General features: G+C 32.9%; 1 protein-coding gene across 1 annotated transcript in view; it reads left to right on the top strand.

Moving 5' to 3' along the window:
- The window catches only part of LOC129222515 (uncharacterized), a 300099-nt gene that overhangs the window by 180810 nt on the left and 102078 nt on the right, over nt 1-17211 (top strand). Inside the window, exons 6-8 of the mRNA XM_054857026.1 lie at nt 564-804; nt 4788-5163; nt 6120-6414. Of these exons, the coding sequence (XP_054713001.1) occupies nt 564-804; nt 4788-5163; nt 6120-6414 (912 nt within the window). The remainder of the gene's footprint in view (nt 1-563; nt 805-4787; nt 5164-6119; nt 6415-17211) is intronic.

Here is a 17211-nt window from a genome sequence, read left to right as displayed (position 1 = left end):
GAACAGTTTACCGGAGGAGGTGGTAATGAGCATGGGAGTAGATAGTTTTAAGAGGGCCATTGATCTTCACTGGGGATTGTCAGTTGACTAGGACTAGTCTAGCTGGGCCCAGAGCCTGTTGCTGGTCGTCACTTTTGTATTTGTATAAGTTTAGCAAACAACCTTGTCTCCAGGACCTTCTTGCATTGTTGAACTGCGTCGACGACCCCAATCCAATGGTTTGGGGTGGGATATGTGCAGTGGGATGATATCACTTGTTTTTGTTGAGCAGAGGATGAAATTAGTCAAGAAACATATCGCAAACGCATTAAGATGTCATCTTACCTTGGTCACATAAGTTCTTTGGAAGCAAAAGATGGACCGTCCAACAGTAATCCCCACCTACTGCACACAGAGCTAAAGGTTGAGGGAGAGTTACAGCATCTCGGATCAAGGGGGGGGGGGATCGCCCCTCCCTTGTATCCGCCCTGGCAACATGGTCCTGGTCTAGGTACCCTGGACCAGGGGGACCTGAAACAATGTAATTCATTCGTGCATTAAACCAGGATAATTTCTTTTCCCAGATCTTGACAAAAGTGATTCATGATATGGACTGGGAAAAAGTTGCCATTCTTCACGCCGATGACGAACATAGTCTCTTCCTCACGAGGATGTTCAGCCAAGTCGCCATATCTAGATATCCATGCATTGTATCCATCCGGTCTATGTCTTTGTCTGGTGCAGAGGACGATAACAGAGCGTATAAGAAAATCATAACCTCTTTTGCATCCAGATTATCTGATAAAACTGGAGTAATTGTTATAGGTAAGAAGTATTTTTAGTTTATTTCCTTCACTTATGAAACAATATTTTTTAAAATGCATTGAAAACTATCGAAAGGGATGGAATAATTGGGTGACAAAAATAAGATTTCAAATTCAGTGCCAGTTTGGCGATATTTAGCGCAATCTAATAGGAAAATCGCATCATTTATAAAATAGGCATGAAATATTTTTATTTCTTTCACTTATGAAACAATTCGTTTTTGTAATGAAAACTATCGAAAAGTATAAAATAATTTGGTGACAAAAATGAGATTGCAAATCCAGTGCCAGAGTTTAGCGATATTTAGCGCGACTCCCATAAAATTTCCAATAGCGCGATTCTACACGCTTCTATAGAGCTTATACAATACTACACACAAACACTCATTTGAGATTGAAAGACATTGAATATTTAATAGGCTAAAAGGAATTGGTGTAGAGCACACATCAGATTTTTGAAATATATATCTATTTGCTTTGAAAAGAATAAATATAAAAGAAAAAATAATAAAAGAGAGAAAGACGATGACGACCCCTAAACTCGAGAAAGGAAAGATAGTTGCATCATTTATAAAATTGCTAAGTGCGCAAAAAAATTTGAAAAAGAAAAAGAAAAGTCATCATCATTGGTGGTATACTTTTTACTGCAATTTTTGAAGTCTACACAAAACTATATTCTAAATGAATTATTACTATAAATTTGACCAAGAGTTTGCAACAATTCCTTCTTTCATAAAACAACGTTCGCATACACTGCATTTAAGTCTGGAAAACTGACCGAATGTTACGTAAACAAAAGTTACATCAATTTCAAAAAGCAATGAACGTCCATACACTCTTACCACCTTGGTGTCGTCACGATTAGTCTGTTACAAAGGATGTTAAAATATTGGGTGGTCTCTTCTTTTTACTAAACGGCTAATATTCCTTCCTCACCGAATAAATGTTAGAGTAATATGTTATTGTAACGGGTAATTTTGCTTCGTTCAAAATTTTGCGCAGACTTTAAAAAATATTAAATAAATGAGTTACTAACGTTTTGATGAACAAAAATTGCAAATTACTGCAGACATGTGTTTCGGTGTTGCAAGGAACACCTTTTTCAATGCAAAAAAATGTGAGCATTTGGATGAAAAGTCATCCGAGGAAAGCTAAGTCTTGTCTACTTGCTTTTTGTGCGTCAAAAAAAAAGGTTGGTAACTTATATATTTAATTTTCAAGCACAAAGGTATTTATTTATTCGTTATCCAAGAAACATGCTTGACAGTAGTGTTGGTGTTTAGAGAATGAGTATATCAAGGTAACTTTTAGCCACGTCGATAACTTAACGCTGTCATCTCTTGTTCTGAGGATTTACGATTTATCGCTAACTTTGGTTGACTGGAATGTTACCAAAAAAGGGTAAGCTGAGCTGGAAGTCAATAGAAATTTTATGACTCGCAAAAATATTGCTCGCTTTAAGCGGGGTTTGTTCGTTAAAAGCGAGTTATGCTCTCATGGACTTAACATTGTACCAATCAAGTATTTCTGATTTCCTCGCTAAATCCGGGTTATCGTTAAGTCAGGACTCTTTATAAGCGAGTTCGACTGTATTATTTTTCACTTGCGGTAAAAATCTCTTTGATTGTGGCATCATTTTATAGCTGCTTATTGCAATTTTTTCCACTACCGTTTCCTGCAAGGTTGTGAAAAATGCTATCTACTCTTTAACTTTACATCAAAAAGAAAATAAAAACGTGCTGATGTGTGCATCACATGACTTCCTTTTACTCCAATTTAATGTCATTTTGTCATTATTGCAATTTTAATGAGATTCAATAGTTTACTCTCTAAATATCACCAACAGTAGCCAAATTAAAACAGATAAAAAAAAAAAAAAGAAAAACGCGAAATTTTCCGCCAAGTTGGCGATTAAACTTAGCGACCAAAAGACTGGCGATATATCGCCAAGTTTCCGCCAAATTATAACATTACTTGAGTTTACATCGAAATAAACAATGGTTTCCTTCCAAAAAGGGGCAAAAGACCCCCTTTGGAGCATCCGAATGCAACCAAAAAAGGAGGTGCACAAGTAAACCCCGCTAGGAGTCTAAGTATCAAATTTCAACTTTCTAGGACATTCCGTTCTTGAGTAATGCGACATACATACACACAAACGCTCATACGCAGATACATACGTACAGACGTCACGAGAAAACTCGTTGTAATTAACTCGGGGATCGTCAAAATGGATATTTCGGGTGTCTTTACGTTCCTAGGCATATATCCACGTGTGGTCAGATTGAAAAATAAAATCAACATTCATTCGGGGGTGAGCAAAATGGAAATTAAGGCCGATTTTTGAGTGAAAATTTTTTCGCGAATAAAACACTTCCTTTTTGTAAAAGGAAGTAAAAAACTAGCAATGTTGTACGCAGATAATTGCATCATTCCAAAATTCTGAATTTACTGTTTCGGAATCTATTTTTTAAGTTGTTGGAAGTGCTCTTTCTACATTGTAATTTTCTAAGTATAGCCTACTCCTGATTATCCGGCTCGCGACTATCCGGACTCCGTACTATCCGGCCTAGTAAAGAATGTTTGAAATAGGTCATTTGTAAAACTAGTCATGGAAGTCCATGGGGAAAACAAAGAATACTAAAATGTTTTTCTTTTTCTACCCCCTGTCCGCAACCTCTATGCCTTCTGATCCCCCAATAACACGGTGGCACAATAGTTCAAAGCTGTTTCGCGGTCACTTTTGCACATGACACTTCTCTGTTAAATAAAACATTAAGTACTACTTCTGCTTTTGTTATTTATCTAAAATATGTAATTACATGTGTTTTGAATTAAGTAGGGGATGGAGTTAGAAGATGGAACTCCGTCCCCTCTCTCTCTCTCTATTCGGATTTTTTGTTATCCGGACATCCAATCTGCCACATTAGTCCGGATAATCGGGAGTCTACTGTAATATGATAAATGATAGAAATCTCACGATTGTGTAGTACCGACGGGGATAGTTTTTAAACATTTAAAATTCCTTTTTAGCGGCCTTGAAGTGGCACTGTAATTTTATCGAAATCAGTTACCGTATTTTTCTGTATATTATCCACGGCGGCGTACAATCCGCAGGTCCTAAAATCGGCCTGAAGGAAACAAAATCTTCCTATAATCCGCGGCGGCATATAATCCGTGGATAATACTATGTAAAAAGAACGAAGTTTTAATATAACATACAATTTTAGCAACCAAATCAAAAACATGAAGAAGTAATAACTTTTAAGGTATAATCAAAATTAATCTAAAAATTAATGATTTCTTCTTGAACTTGTAATTATAGTACCCAAATTACTTAAAGACAAAGGAGCATACGGTCTAATCTTGTGCTAATGAAGGCTTCGTCCGTAACTGTAAGTTGTTTATTTTACATAGCCCGAATCGCGTAAGAGCTATGTAAAATAAACAACATACAGGCAGCGGAAATGATCTCGATTTGTGAATTCTACTGTAAATATTGACGTAAAATGCGTTGTTGTTGAGAAAAAGAATCACATGTAATCCATATCTCATTAATTTTACTTTTTTTAACAGATAATCCACGGATTTTGCATTCCATTTCTGACGCGGCTCAAAGTTAACCTAAATTAAGGCCACTAAGGCTAATAATTAATTTAAAATAGGTTAGTAATTAGTATTTTTTAATTTTCGGTAACTATACAATAGTTTAGAAGTGTGTCTTCCGTTTTAGACCAAAAAATGCAATAAAACTATTTAAGTATGAGTAGAGCTGTTTAAAATAGAAAAATAGTAGTTTAAAATTAGCCTGAACTGCATAGATTTTACAGTTCAGAATAATTTAGTCAGGTAAGTAGACGTTTGATTATTTTAGCCGCATTCGGTTTGGACGACGTTTTATTTACTTATTTTTATTAATTAATTAATTTATTTATTTCGCTAATGCTAATTCACACATTATATGGTACTTTTTATTTCATCCTCTAGGTCCCAGCAAGCTTTCTGAAATAGTCATTCAGGCTTATGGAGAATCTCCCAATAGCCTCTCTCGTCTTCAGTGGCTTTTTGCTCAGATGCCACCCTTCGCCAAGCTTCTCACCCTGGGGAACATGATCAATGGAAAGCAAATATATTCACTTGCGCCATTTCCTAAAGACATTGCCCCGTTTGAAGATTACTGGCAGAAATTGGGTGACTTGGCATCTACTAATGACGCGAACGATCGCTTCTTCATTGAATATGCTATGTTCCAGAAAAATTGTAAAGTTCCTGGATACAGAAGTCTGAACTCCTACAATTTGGTCACTTGTGACAATCTGTTGCTGAAAAATAATCCTACAGATGTTTTAATGAGAACTTCCAGGTAATATTCGTTCGTTTTTTCTTCTTATGTATTCTATTAATTCCTATCTTTATAGTGCGGCTATGGATCCTAGATGGTGTTTACCTGTTTGTGGGGAGTTCAGTGAAAAAGATATGTGTTATTGGCGCGGATTTGAGTTGGAATATTTTTAAAAAATTGCTACAAAAGTGATCAAACTCAACTCAGTTCCAATGGGGTCGTTTTCAAAATTTTAAAAATATTTTTTTCTGAAAGAGCATGCTTAAAAACATAGGATTTGACCATTTCTAAAATAATTTAACAAACTTTACTATTTTTAAAAAAATATTCAAATTGGCGCGCAGATTCAATTTCATTTTTTACGCTTCTGCGCATGACATCACAAATGATGAACTGCCATACAGTGTTTCCATTAGCACAATATTTAATTCACTTCTTTACTCAAATTAAGTGGAAAAGATATGATTGATAGCAAGCGCAGAGCGAAATATTTAATTCGCTCCTGAATTCTCATAACGTGGAAATGCGGTACACAGCAAGCATAAACATTTAGCGCGCATTAGGAATGCGTCGAAGTAGATCATTTGTGACGTCATAAAGACCACGCCTTGTTTGAACAATCAGACGTTTTAAAAAATTAATTAAAAAATAACTGTTTGGAAATGAAAGCATTTTTTCGGTCCATATCATCATTATTATTATTATTATTATTATTATTATTATTTTTTTGTGCTCATTCTATCAACTTCAGTGACTAAAAGGGGTACTTTTGACTGAAGGGAACAACCCCATTACCCCGAAACAGAGGTAAACATTGTAAATGCCGTAGCTCAACTTATCAGAGTGACAAACTATACTATATATATATATATATATATATATATATATATATATATATATATATATATATATATATATATATATATATATATATATATATATATATATATATACTTTATTTACTACTTTATTTTCAGATTTTTGCAGTCCCTGCACTCTCTGTTTACTTTTGCGCATGCGTATCGCAAAGCTTGGGCACAGAAATGCCTCGGAGTTCCAGGCCTGTGTTCAGATCTGAAACAGATGACTCGTCGTGAGTTTGGAGAAAAGTTTCTAGCCCCTCTAGAATTTCAGCACGAGCCCCGACAGCGAAGTCCGGAAGGCGTGCGGGGCGAGAAATCAAGCTACGGATCCAGCGGGGAGTTGGAGAACGGGAAAATGGCTTTGAACGTTTACTCATTCTCCCAAAGTGTTGGATTACAGTTTAATCAGGTGAATGTTTTGAAAGTGAAAATAATATTTGGTACATGATGCACAGATATCGTGTGACTGTGGTAAAAAGGTTCTTAACCTTGGACGAGCTCATTTACGTTTAGTTGAAAGAAGAGATTGGCACAATAATTTCATATATTGGTGCAATGCCAATAACTGTTATAGGCAACGCAAACCGACTTTTCTCTCTCTTATTTTAACAACTGGAATCGTTTAAGCATCAGACGATAGGAAGAGCTCGACTTAACTACTATGGTTTAGTAGAACTTGGTGACTAGTTAACTTTCCAAACTATCCCTAATAGAAAAATATCGTTTACGTCGACACCACATTTGCTCCCTTTTCTATGATTTTTCTTTTAATGGATTTCTTTTTCTTCTTCTTTTTTTTTTTTTTCTTAATGACGCTATATTTTTTTGCAGACTATTTTACATTTTGATTGAGTTTTGAAGTTGTTTTACTTAAGTAGCAAATTATTTTAATGGAACTTGTCATGTTATTTAATAGCTTGTTTTTCTCAATAGGAAGATTTTATTTTTAATAGCTTAATTTGATAATCATTTGGTGGATTATTTTTCCTTTTAATGGAGCTTATTTTGACTTTCAAAATTCATTAATAATGCATGGAATTTGCCAAACAAGCAATTTCTATGTAATTTGACGGAATATGGAAGCAAAGAAAAAAAAGAAAAAGAATCACCAAGAATAAAGTGTGCCAAGTATAGCTCCCAAAAGGGAGAAGTACGTAATACTTTTTGCAATAGAGTGATTAGCATAAATTTTAGTAGAAGCTAGTTTATTTTACTTTTACGCTGCTTAAAAACTCCTAAAACTTATGAGCTTGCGGTTTTTGTAAAGAACACATTTTATCATGATTCGCATTTTAGCAGACAAATCGAAGGCGTTCAAGCAAACGTCAGTAAAGACTCAGTTTTGAAGAATAGGTTCCTCTATATCTCTCTAGATGCACTATATACAGAGGGTGATTTGATCCAAGAGACAGTAGACGTTATCAAATCTTGTAGTTGTTGACATTTTTTACATTAAAACGATGTGGTTTGCACAGGAAATGCTCAGAAACGAGAGGGGAATTTTAGTTTTCATGGAAAAAAAATATCTATTGGGATTACATTTTTGGACAAAAGATAACCCAAAATCCATCCATCATTAAGAATCAAAACCGTCAGATGATGGAAAACACCGTCTACAGAGTTTAAAAACGTCTCAGATGGAATAACTGATACATGGTGAGGTATAGCTTATTTTAACAAGAACAATCTCTATACACATTTCACTTTAAATATCCCCACAACCAGAAGTCTCTAGGTGTAAGATCTGGAGAGATTGCTGGCCGTTTTTGCCAATTCTTCATTTTCGCAACAGTTTTACTTCAAGTTTTAACACATCAGTTAAAGATAAACTTTTATCGACATTCGTTTTATATTCAGTTTCTAGAATTTTCGGAAATTGCTTGTGTTAAAGCTTTCCTTAAATTAAACAAAATATTTTCCAGAGTGCCTCGTAGATAATATGCAGTTAACTCGTTTGCTTTTTTCACACGTGATAAGATTGTACTCTTTATAAAACCTTAGCGCCATCTGTTACACAAAAATGTAACTATGTAGCATAAAATTTTGTTTCTCATTTAAAAAAATCCCCCGTGTTTCTGAGTATTCCTGGGCAAACCGCATCCCTTTGCTGCAAATAGCTCAATAATTATTATTAGGTTTTCAAAACTCTTTGGATTCCCCTATTTATAGTGGCTTCACACTTCACCATCTCAGGCCTACCTGGCGTCGCAGGCACGTGATCCTTAGTCGTTCCGATGCTTAGAGAGCATATTGTCATCTCAGAGCAACAGTAAGACATCGAAACCCAGGGAATTACAGTTAAGATACTGTTGCCTAAACCCGGATCTGCGTACCCACAGACCCCGCAGTGTGGGGGGGAGGGGGGGTCGTATGCGTCCTTAAAGGGCACAACGGTCCAAGAAATTGAAGGAAAAAAAATAAAAGAAATAAGCACTGAAATATATTAACGCTGCAAATATATACACTGCTAGCCTTTGGGGAAGGCCCTACAGATTTTGTTGCAGGGGGGCCCAAAATTTATAGAGCCGGGCTTGCTGTTACTTTGAGGCAACGATATTCACCACGAAACGTGTGGCGTCTGGAACCTGTAACGCATGCGCAAATCTCACGAAATGTTCCCCGTATTTGACGGAATAGCTTCTTCGAAAGGGCTCCGAGTTAACTTTTTGTCAAATTAACAAAAATTTTGGGAGATTTTACCATGAGTTTTAGAAACACCGAGAAAATAATCGTCGTATATGGAGAAATTTGCTTTACGACTGCAAAACCCTCGAAAGTGAACTATTTATAACTGAGAATGATTTTCATAGTCTATGTAAGATCCCACTACAGCCCCCTCCTCTACTCTGATCTGTTTTTTTACGCAAAACACATTTTTATACATTCAGTCCTCTGCCCGTATGCCTATCAAAATCTAAAATAAAAACACCGTTTTAATTATTCAATTAGATATTTCACTAGCTAGTAAATACAGTTAACTCCTAAAATGCAATTTTTAGTTACCTTTCGTGCCATTTGTGGAGCAGCATGGAAAAGGTGGCTCTCCCTAAGAAAATTTCGAAATTAAAGCCATAGAAAAGCAAATTTAGGCTCACTTGGTCTCGTGATCAATAGGTGTACTCTGAAGACAGCAGTATTTAGAGATCGTCCAAATGTCTATACTTGAAATCAAGGAATGATGAGAATGATAGAACCAAAATTTTTGGAAATTATAGTTCTGTTTCGAGGAGAGGGAAAAAAATTCTCTCCCAACTAAGACCTAATTTTCTTGGAAAGTAAAACACATGAGTAAAATTTTGCTATCGCCTCATAATATTTTCTTTCTTTTTTTCTGTTTAAAAAAATTCCTACAATCACAAGGTTTAGGGAGAGGTCATGGTTCCCATGGAATTTTGAGATTGATTGAGAGTCAAAAATTTGAAGATGAATGTAGCTCAAAGGGGGGGGGGGGGGATTTCCTCATAAGTGCATCAATAAAAATGTTCCAAACTTCTCTCCGTTCAAAAGAACGGTCGATCGTTTTTTAGGTGAACGAACGTTTTCATTCATTTTAAAGATTCGTTCTTTTCGATCCGCTCGACACATCCCTATTAAAAACTACTTTTTTGGTAATATCGTGCGCTAAATATTTATACACAATCAGCTCAGAACTTTCTCTCCCCCACAGACATCCACCTAAGGAAGCCTATATTCAGAAGTAGGCTTCTTATTGCTGAAATGATGATTATAATGCTGATGAAGTGTTTACATGTATATCTCTCGTTTCTCGGAAGCATATCCAACGACTGGCGAGAACCTTAATATTACGTTAACGTGATGCTTTTCAAGTACATTTGAAAAAGAATCGAATCTTAGAAAAACACGAATTGACAAAAAATAATTCTTTTAAAACCGAGCGAGGCTCGGTTGTCCAAGTAGGGGAGACCGTGGCAAGATGACTATGCTAACAATTTTCGTGGTTTATTGATTTATTTTTAAGGATAGAAAAATTAATTTTATATGAGCTGTTAGAGTAGTTCTTTGTAGTATTAAATATATTGCCATTTAATTTTTCAAATAAAAATAACGAAGGATATTTTTATTTTTTCATAACCTTAACAAATCGTCATCTTGCCCCAGTACTGGGGCAAGATGACTTTAACCTAGGGGCAAGATGACAACGTTGAAAAAGGTAGAACATATTTTATGTTTTGAATATGTTACCTAGTTTTACACATGATAACTGTGTTTTAACATCTTACTAAGTATCAAATTAAGCGTAATGCGTTGTAGCGTAATGTTCAAGTGTTAAGTTCTGCAGCTAAAATAGACACAAATAAAAATACCATTTTCGTGATTGGAACATTCCTCATGCCACCACTCTTGGCTTTTACAGCTCTGGACCCATTCTTCTGTTGGAGGGTCTCAAAATTCCACTTTCCAAGTAAGACATCTTAGAACACTATTCTTTGAATTTGTTGCAACTGCATTGCTTGGCATGAATACGGGCCCGCACTAATAGACTTGGGCCTACAGAAATTTGGTCTGAGTTTTTTTTTTTACTCCCTTTTTAGTTTCACGAGCTTATTTTCCCTGTTTTTTTAAATAATTCTTTTTTTCCGCTTTGTTCCTTGTTCTGACATTTCTTTGACGGGTGTGCTTGTAAGAATGTTTGAGCTTCAGTTTTTGTTATTCGCATTGTGTTGCTTTAAGCAATGCATTGAAATCAAAAACACTAACATGCTTCTTTGGTGTATCGGAATCGGCATTTGCCATAACTTCTGCTTCGTCTGGACGGTTTATATGTTGCTTTTCTACTCCCAAGGTCTGAGGATTAGCACTATTATTCAGTTTCAGAGCCAACAACGTCATAGTCCGCTAAAAAAAACAAGAAAAGTATGAGACTCGATACCTCATTCTTTAAACCCTTTATCGGCATTTCCAACTATAGCTGCTTTGAAGTAAGCGGTGCTCAAAAGCTCACCAATATTTTTATTCTGTGATAGTTTGTCCTTGATGAATGACCATAAATTTGCCACATGCTTGGCTATAGTAGGTTTTTAAGAGTAGTGTAAAAAGGACAGTTGAACGCCAGGAGGGGCAATCGGGCAATGCATTGCCCCTCCACCCCCTGCCGACCCCCCCCTCCGCCTCCCACTCCCCCTCTGACCTTGGGGTTGCGCATGAATCTTGAAGAAGGTGACGAGGGTTTTTTCCCGAGATTTCGCCCTTCCTCGTTTTCGCTCTTCCTCGCTTTTGCTCGGCTACGTTTTCGCTCTTCCTCGCTTCCGCTCGGCTACGTTTTCGCACCATGAAAGGTTATGAAGGTTTTTCGCGCGTTTTTAGATATTTTCCCGCGTTTTTGGACTTTGTCGTTTTTCTAGTCATAGAAGACTAGGAGGTTTTTCACTTTTTGAATGGCAACGTCAAAGTTTTTGGTTGTTATGACAACCAGAGTTTTTTAGTTTTCAGTTGGCAACACTTGTTGCTATGCTTTAACTTTTGGATGGCAACTTTTAAGAACGTTCATGCCGCCATCTATCGGAACTTTGAATATTTTTTTCCGGACTTAGAATATTTCTGCGAATTTAATTATTTTTATTTTACAGAGTGTCGGGAATCGAACACCCAAACTTTGAGTTAGCAAAAACGTATGCTAACCACTATGCTATATTTTCCATTACACTTTCAGTCTTAATGTGAATCTGTACCATGACAACGAATATTACAATTAAATTAATTTTAAAACCATCAGTTAATTCACTCTTTAGTACTAATCATGGCATATCATTAACTGTATTTCAGCTCATAATTGAAACTATCATCATTATTATTATTTTTCATATTAACAAAGTTTTCACTTAAGTAAAGATTTATTTAAATACAACCCATTCGAGATTTTAGATTTGGTTCAATGCTTTGTGGACTTGAAATTTATTTTAAACTTTGATTTTCTTTTTCATGCATTTCAAACTTTATCATTTTTATTTTTTCTAACTTGTTAAATTTTCTTAACTAATTTCTTTTTTCTTTGTCAAATTGACAAATATTTTTTCTAACTTGTAAAAATTTCGAAGAAATAATTTTCTTAACTAATTTTTTTTTTTGACTTTCATACAACAAAATATTTTTTCTTACTTGTTAAATTTTCGAAGAAATAATTAACTTAAATATTCTTTCACACATTTTGAACTTTGACGTTTTTTCCTGTCATTTAGCACTTTGATTTTTTTTCACTATTTTAGCGTTTTTCAATTATTTTCAGTCTTTAACTATTTTCTTAACTTTTTAGTCTTTAACTAATTTCAAGCATTTCAGACTTAGATTATTTTTTCGTGATTTCGATTTTTTTTTTTTTAGTATATTTTAGAGTTTGATCATTTTCTCACTTGTTTTTACTTTATCGTTTTTTTCCGATATTTTTAAACTTAGAAATTTTTCGCAATTAGTGACTGGAATTGAAACCTCAAATTTTTCGAAACATTATCATGTCTTCAATTTTTGCAATCATGTCAAACTTGCAATCAATTTACTCTTAGTAGTAATTAACACCTATCATTAACAAATTTTTACGGATTTTAAGAAATCAACTTAATTAATTTTTTCCAGTAAGCAAATTTCGCACTCAAGTTACATTTCATCACTGCATATACGTTTCAAGAGTTTCATTGAATTTATCACATACCATTTAATTAACTCTAATAATTACTTTTTCATTAATACTTAACTTAATCATTTTATCATACATTTATTCCAGTTACAAAATTATGCTTAAAAGTTATTTATTTTTCTTAGCACAAGAGATTTTAACATGTTCCTACTAAAATGCTTTTCACTCTAGTTTGAGTTTACTAAAATAGCAACTCATTTACGATTTAGATTCATTTAATCGTCTTTGATTCTTTTTCATTATTATTATTTTAAATTATCACATACGTTATTATTTTTATACATTTATCCATTTAATTTTCCAAAATCTACAATCAATTTACTTTTCGTATTAATTAACACTTATCACTATCAAATATTTTCATGAATTTTAAAAAATTATCTTCTTAAATAATTTTTTACTGTAACCAAATTTCCCACTCAAGTTATATTTTATCACTACATATGCTTTTCATGAGTTTCATTTAATTTATCGCATTTCATTTAATTAACTCTAATAATTATTTTTTTATCATCGATATTTAAGTTAATCATATTTTCCTTTATTTTTTTTTCATGCAAACACTCTTGATGGAATAAAACAAAATTTTCAACTTTCATGAATTAAATCCCCTCTGACTATTTTATTTTACTTTACCATACTTTACTATTTTACTTACTGCGTTTTACTATTTATCATTCATTACAGCTTTTCCAAAATATTACTTTACAACCAACCAATTTCATTAACAGAATTTTCATTACAATTTATAAATTTCACTTTTATTTAATTATTTTTACCTACGCTAAAATAAAACACATAATACAAAAATTTAAACATCAATGAAGTACCCAAGAAATGTTAAAATTATAAGTCGAGTATCAAAACTTCATGTCAGCAAATTTTAAAAATAGACTTACCGAAAAATAACTTCTACTGAAATTCATTTCAAAACTTGGAATCAATTTACTCTTAGCATTAATAAACACTTATCATTAAGAAATTTTCATGGATTTTAAAAATCAACTTATTTAATTTTTTCCAGTAAGCAAATTTCGCACTCAAGTCACATTTTATCACTACATATGCTTTTCAAGAGTTTTATTGAATTTATCACATTTTATTTAATTATTTTTTGATTAGTATTAAACTTAGTCATTTTATCGCTTAGTATTTAACTTAATCATTTTCTTGCTTGTTTTTACTTTATCGGTTTTTTTCCCGTTATTTTTAAACTTAGAAATTTTTCACAATTAGTAACAGGAATCGAACCCACAAATTTTTCGAAACATTATCAGGTCTACAATTTTCATCCAACTAATTTATTTTAAAAACTTGCAATCAATTTACTCTTAGTAGTAATTAACACTTATCATTAATAAATTTTCACGATTTTAAAAAAAATCAACTTATTTAATTTTTTTACAGTAAGCAAATTTCGCACTCAAGTTACATTTCATCACTTTATATGCTTTTCAAGAGTTTCATTTAATTTATCACATTTTATTTAATCAACTCTATTAATTATTTTTTTGATTAGTATTTAACTTAGTCATTTTATCGCATAGTGTTTTACTTTATTATTATTATTATTTTTTTTTTCATACAAGCACTCTTGTTAGAATAAAACAAAATTTTCAACCTTCATGAATTAGAATCACTTTGGCTATTTCATTTTCCCAATAATATTTTACTTTAACAACTAATTTCTTTAACAAAATCGATATCATTTATTTTAGTCTTTATCCTTTTCGAACAATACATTCAAATGGACAGCTATACGTTAAATTAAGAAACTTAATCTAAATTTTGACAAATTAAGTTATAGCTAAATACTGACTAAAATTAAGTACAAAAGACTAACCTTTTTGGGGTGAAATCCCTCAAGTACCAGCTATCGCGAAGTTATTTAAAAACAGTGAATGAAATTGTAATAAGTGGATTGTTAATTATAACTCAATCTCACAAAATTACAATTACACGCATGTTTTATTTGAAATCGCTGCATACGGCTGGCTGCTCATCGTCGATTTTCAGAACGCATGCCGTGATATCGCAAATCAACTCGGCTGTTGAAAAAAACTACCGTAGTCCTACAGCACTTCGGATCGTCCACACACACACACCGAGGCGAATTGAGAAAATGACTTTATCAATATTGCTATCTACCCCTTTACCGATAACAGATAACAAACCCCACGTGCTAGTATTATTCACCACCTGGCCTACGTCTTTCAAGTGATGTCACTGTTTCTGACCAATTAAAATTAGTTCACGTTTCTCAAATATCAAGCACATAGATCGACAATAGCCTGATGTCAGGTTTTCCAAACAAAATTTTAGATTTTAATTCGTAGTTTCGAATTAATTTCTTTTTCATTTCAAACTTATAAAAAAAAAAATTCCAGCTTGTAAGAATATTTCTTTCAAAAACAGATTTTTGATTCAAAACAGTATTTTTTCAAACTTGTAATATTTTTCTACTTAGAAAATGAAATCAAAAATTTTTGTTTTCTTTAATCATATAAAATGTTTTTAAGAAATAATTTCTCAAACTTGTAATATTTTTCCACTAATTAAAAAAAAATCAATTTTTTTTTCAATCATATAAAAATAAATTTTTAATCTTACAACAGTAAATTTTTCCGCAAAAATATTTTTTTCAAATCAAAATAATAATAATAATAATATTTTTGTAACATATTGTTTTTTTTCCTTTCAATCTTTTTTTTCAAAAATTTTCAAACTTATAAAATAAAATTTTTTCAACTTAATCTTCAAACGAAATGATTTAATTAAATTTAAAACTCAATATCACTTTACTCTTAGTATTAATAACCAATAGCACTTAACCATTTACTCTTTGCACTCTAAGTATTAATTAACACACACGCATTACAAATAATAATAATAATGTTTAAGATACTTACAAATCATCTACTCAAGCTTTCAAATATCCATCTAGCATGTTATTGTTCATTCGTGTGAGGGAACTTGTAATAAAACTTTACTTATCAACCGAAATTATAAGCGAAAATATCGCATTTTTTAGCACTTAATATAATCCTACAATTAACAAATTGGTTTTAACTTTGAATTTAAGAAAAATAAAAACTATTACACACTTAGTAACATATCTATCGATGTATATTATTTCATGACAAATCACAAATAGGTGAGGATCTTTTATCGATCATGTGACCAACTAAGTTAAGAAAGAGCGTTCTTATCTCATATGAGAATTTATAAGTCTTTAATATTTCTCTTTAATGTAAGTGTATTGATACGTACGAGTTTGTGTATGTGAATATAACTGTGTATTGTTTTCAAACCATTGTCATGTTTAAGCTTTACGGTTCTAATTTTGACTTTCCACTTAGCATTATTTGAAGTCCTTCGCATGCATTAAACTATAGAAATATTACAAAAATTATATTTTCATTCAGTCTTAATTACAAAACCATACAATAAGATGAAGACAACACCGATAGTATAAAGATTACTTACAATAAAGTGCATATAAAAAATATATGTAAGAGTGATTTCAAAGTATAATCCATCAACCATATTCAACAACTCAATAAAAACACAAGTCTCTTTTAAAATGATAAACACAATTTATTCACACACACAGTAAAAGACAATTAAAAAAACTTTCATCTTTAAGTAAAACTCTTCAAAACTTTCAAGCGTATTTTTAACATCGATTGCATCAAATAAATCAGACACATGACATTTTAAACATGGACTATCAACATTCAAAGTAACGAAGTCACGAGTCAAGTTTTCCCAATTAACATTAAAAAGAGCTCGTTCGAAAAAAGTGTCGAACTTTCGACCCCTTGTTAATGATTCACATTCATGCACTCTCATGTAAAAAATGAATCCATTTTTACAATCCACACATTCTTTTTTAGAAAGGTAGTTTATGTTGCATATGAGCTCATCAAATAGTCACTTACGTAGAGAATCAGCCAGTTTACGAACTTCTTGTGATGTATATGTGCTGATTTTATCACATCGACAATCACAGGGATATTTTTTCTCAATTTCCGAAAGGATGTACTCTTTTAGAGTATAAGTCATAAGTTTGTCTTTGACACTACGTGAGATACAAGGGGACGCGTAGCACAATTTGTCAATCTGGCTTTCCAAAAGTAGAACTCTATCAGGCATCAACTGGAACACTTCTCGTTTCAGTTTGAACAATCTTTGCACACTAACACAGATGTTACCATTCGCACTCGACTCTCCTTTTTTATAACAAAAGCGAAATCACGGTCTTCGATTAATTTTTGATTTATATTTTTACGTAGGCTTGAAATAAGTGATCTCCACACATCTGGTTCTAAGGAAATACCATCCATAGTTGGTCGAAAAATACCATCTTTCCCACAGGTATATCTTCTAATATGCACGCGTGTACGTTTCCGAAAAGTATTCACCTAAAGTGAAAATACAATCACCCAAGTGTATCATATCATCAGGCTGTGGAGAAGCCTCAATGTTCATTTTCATGTTCGTTGCATCCCATCTGTTCATCTTCAGGCTTCAAAGTTTCAGAATGATTTTCACCAG

Source organism: Uloborus diversus, chromosome 5, assembly GCF_026930045.1.
Source record: "Uloborus diversus isolate 005 chromosome 5, Udiv.v.3.1, whole genome shotgun sequence".
Classification (NCBI taxonomy): domain Eukaryota; kingdom Metazoa; phylum Arthropoda; class Arachnida; order Araneae; family Uloboridae; genus Uloborus; species Uloborus diversus.
This window is presented reverse-complemented; position numbering and strand designations above follow the sequence as displayed.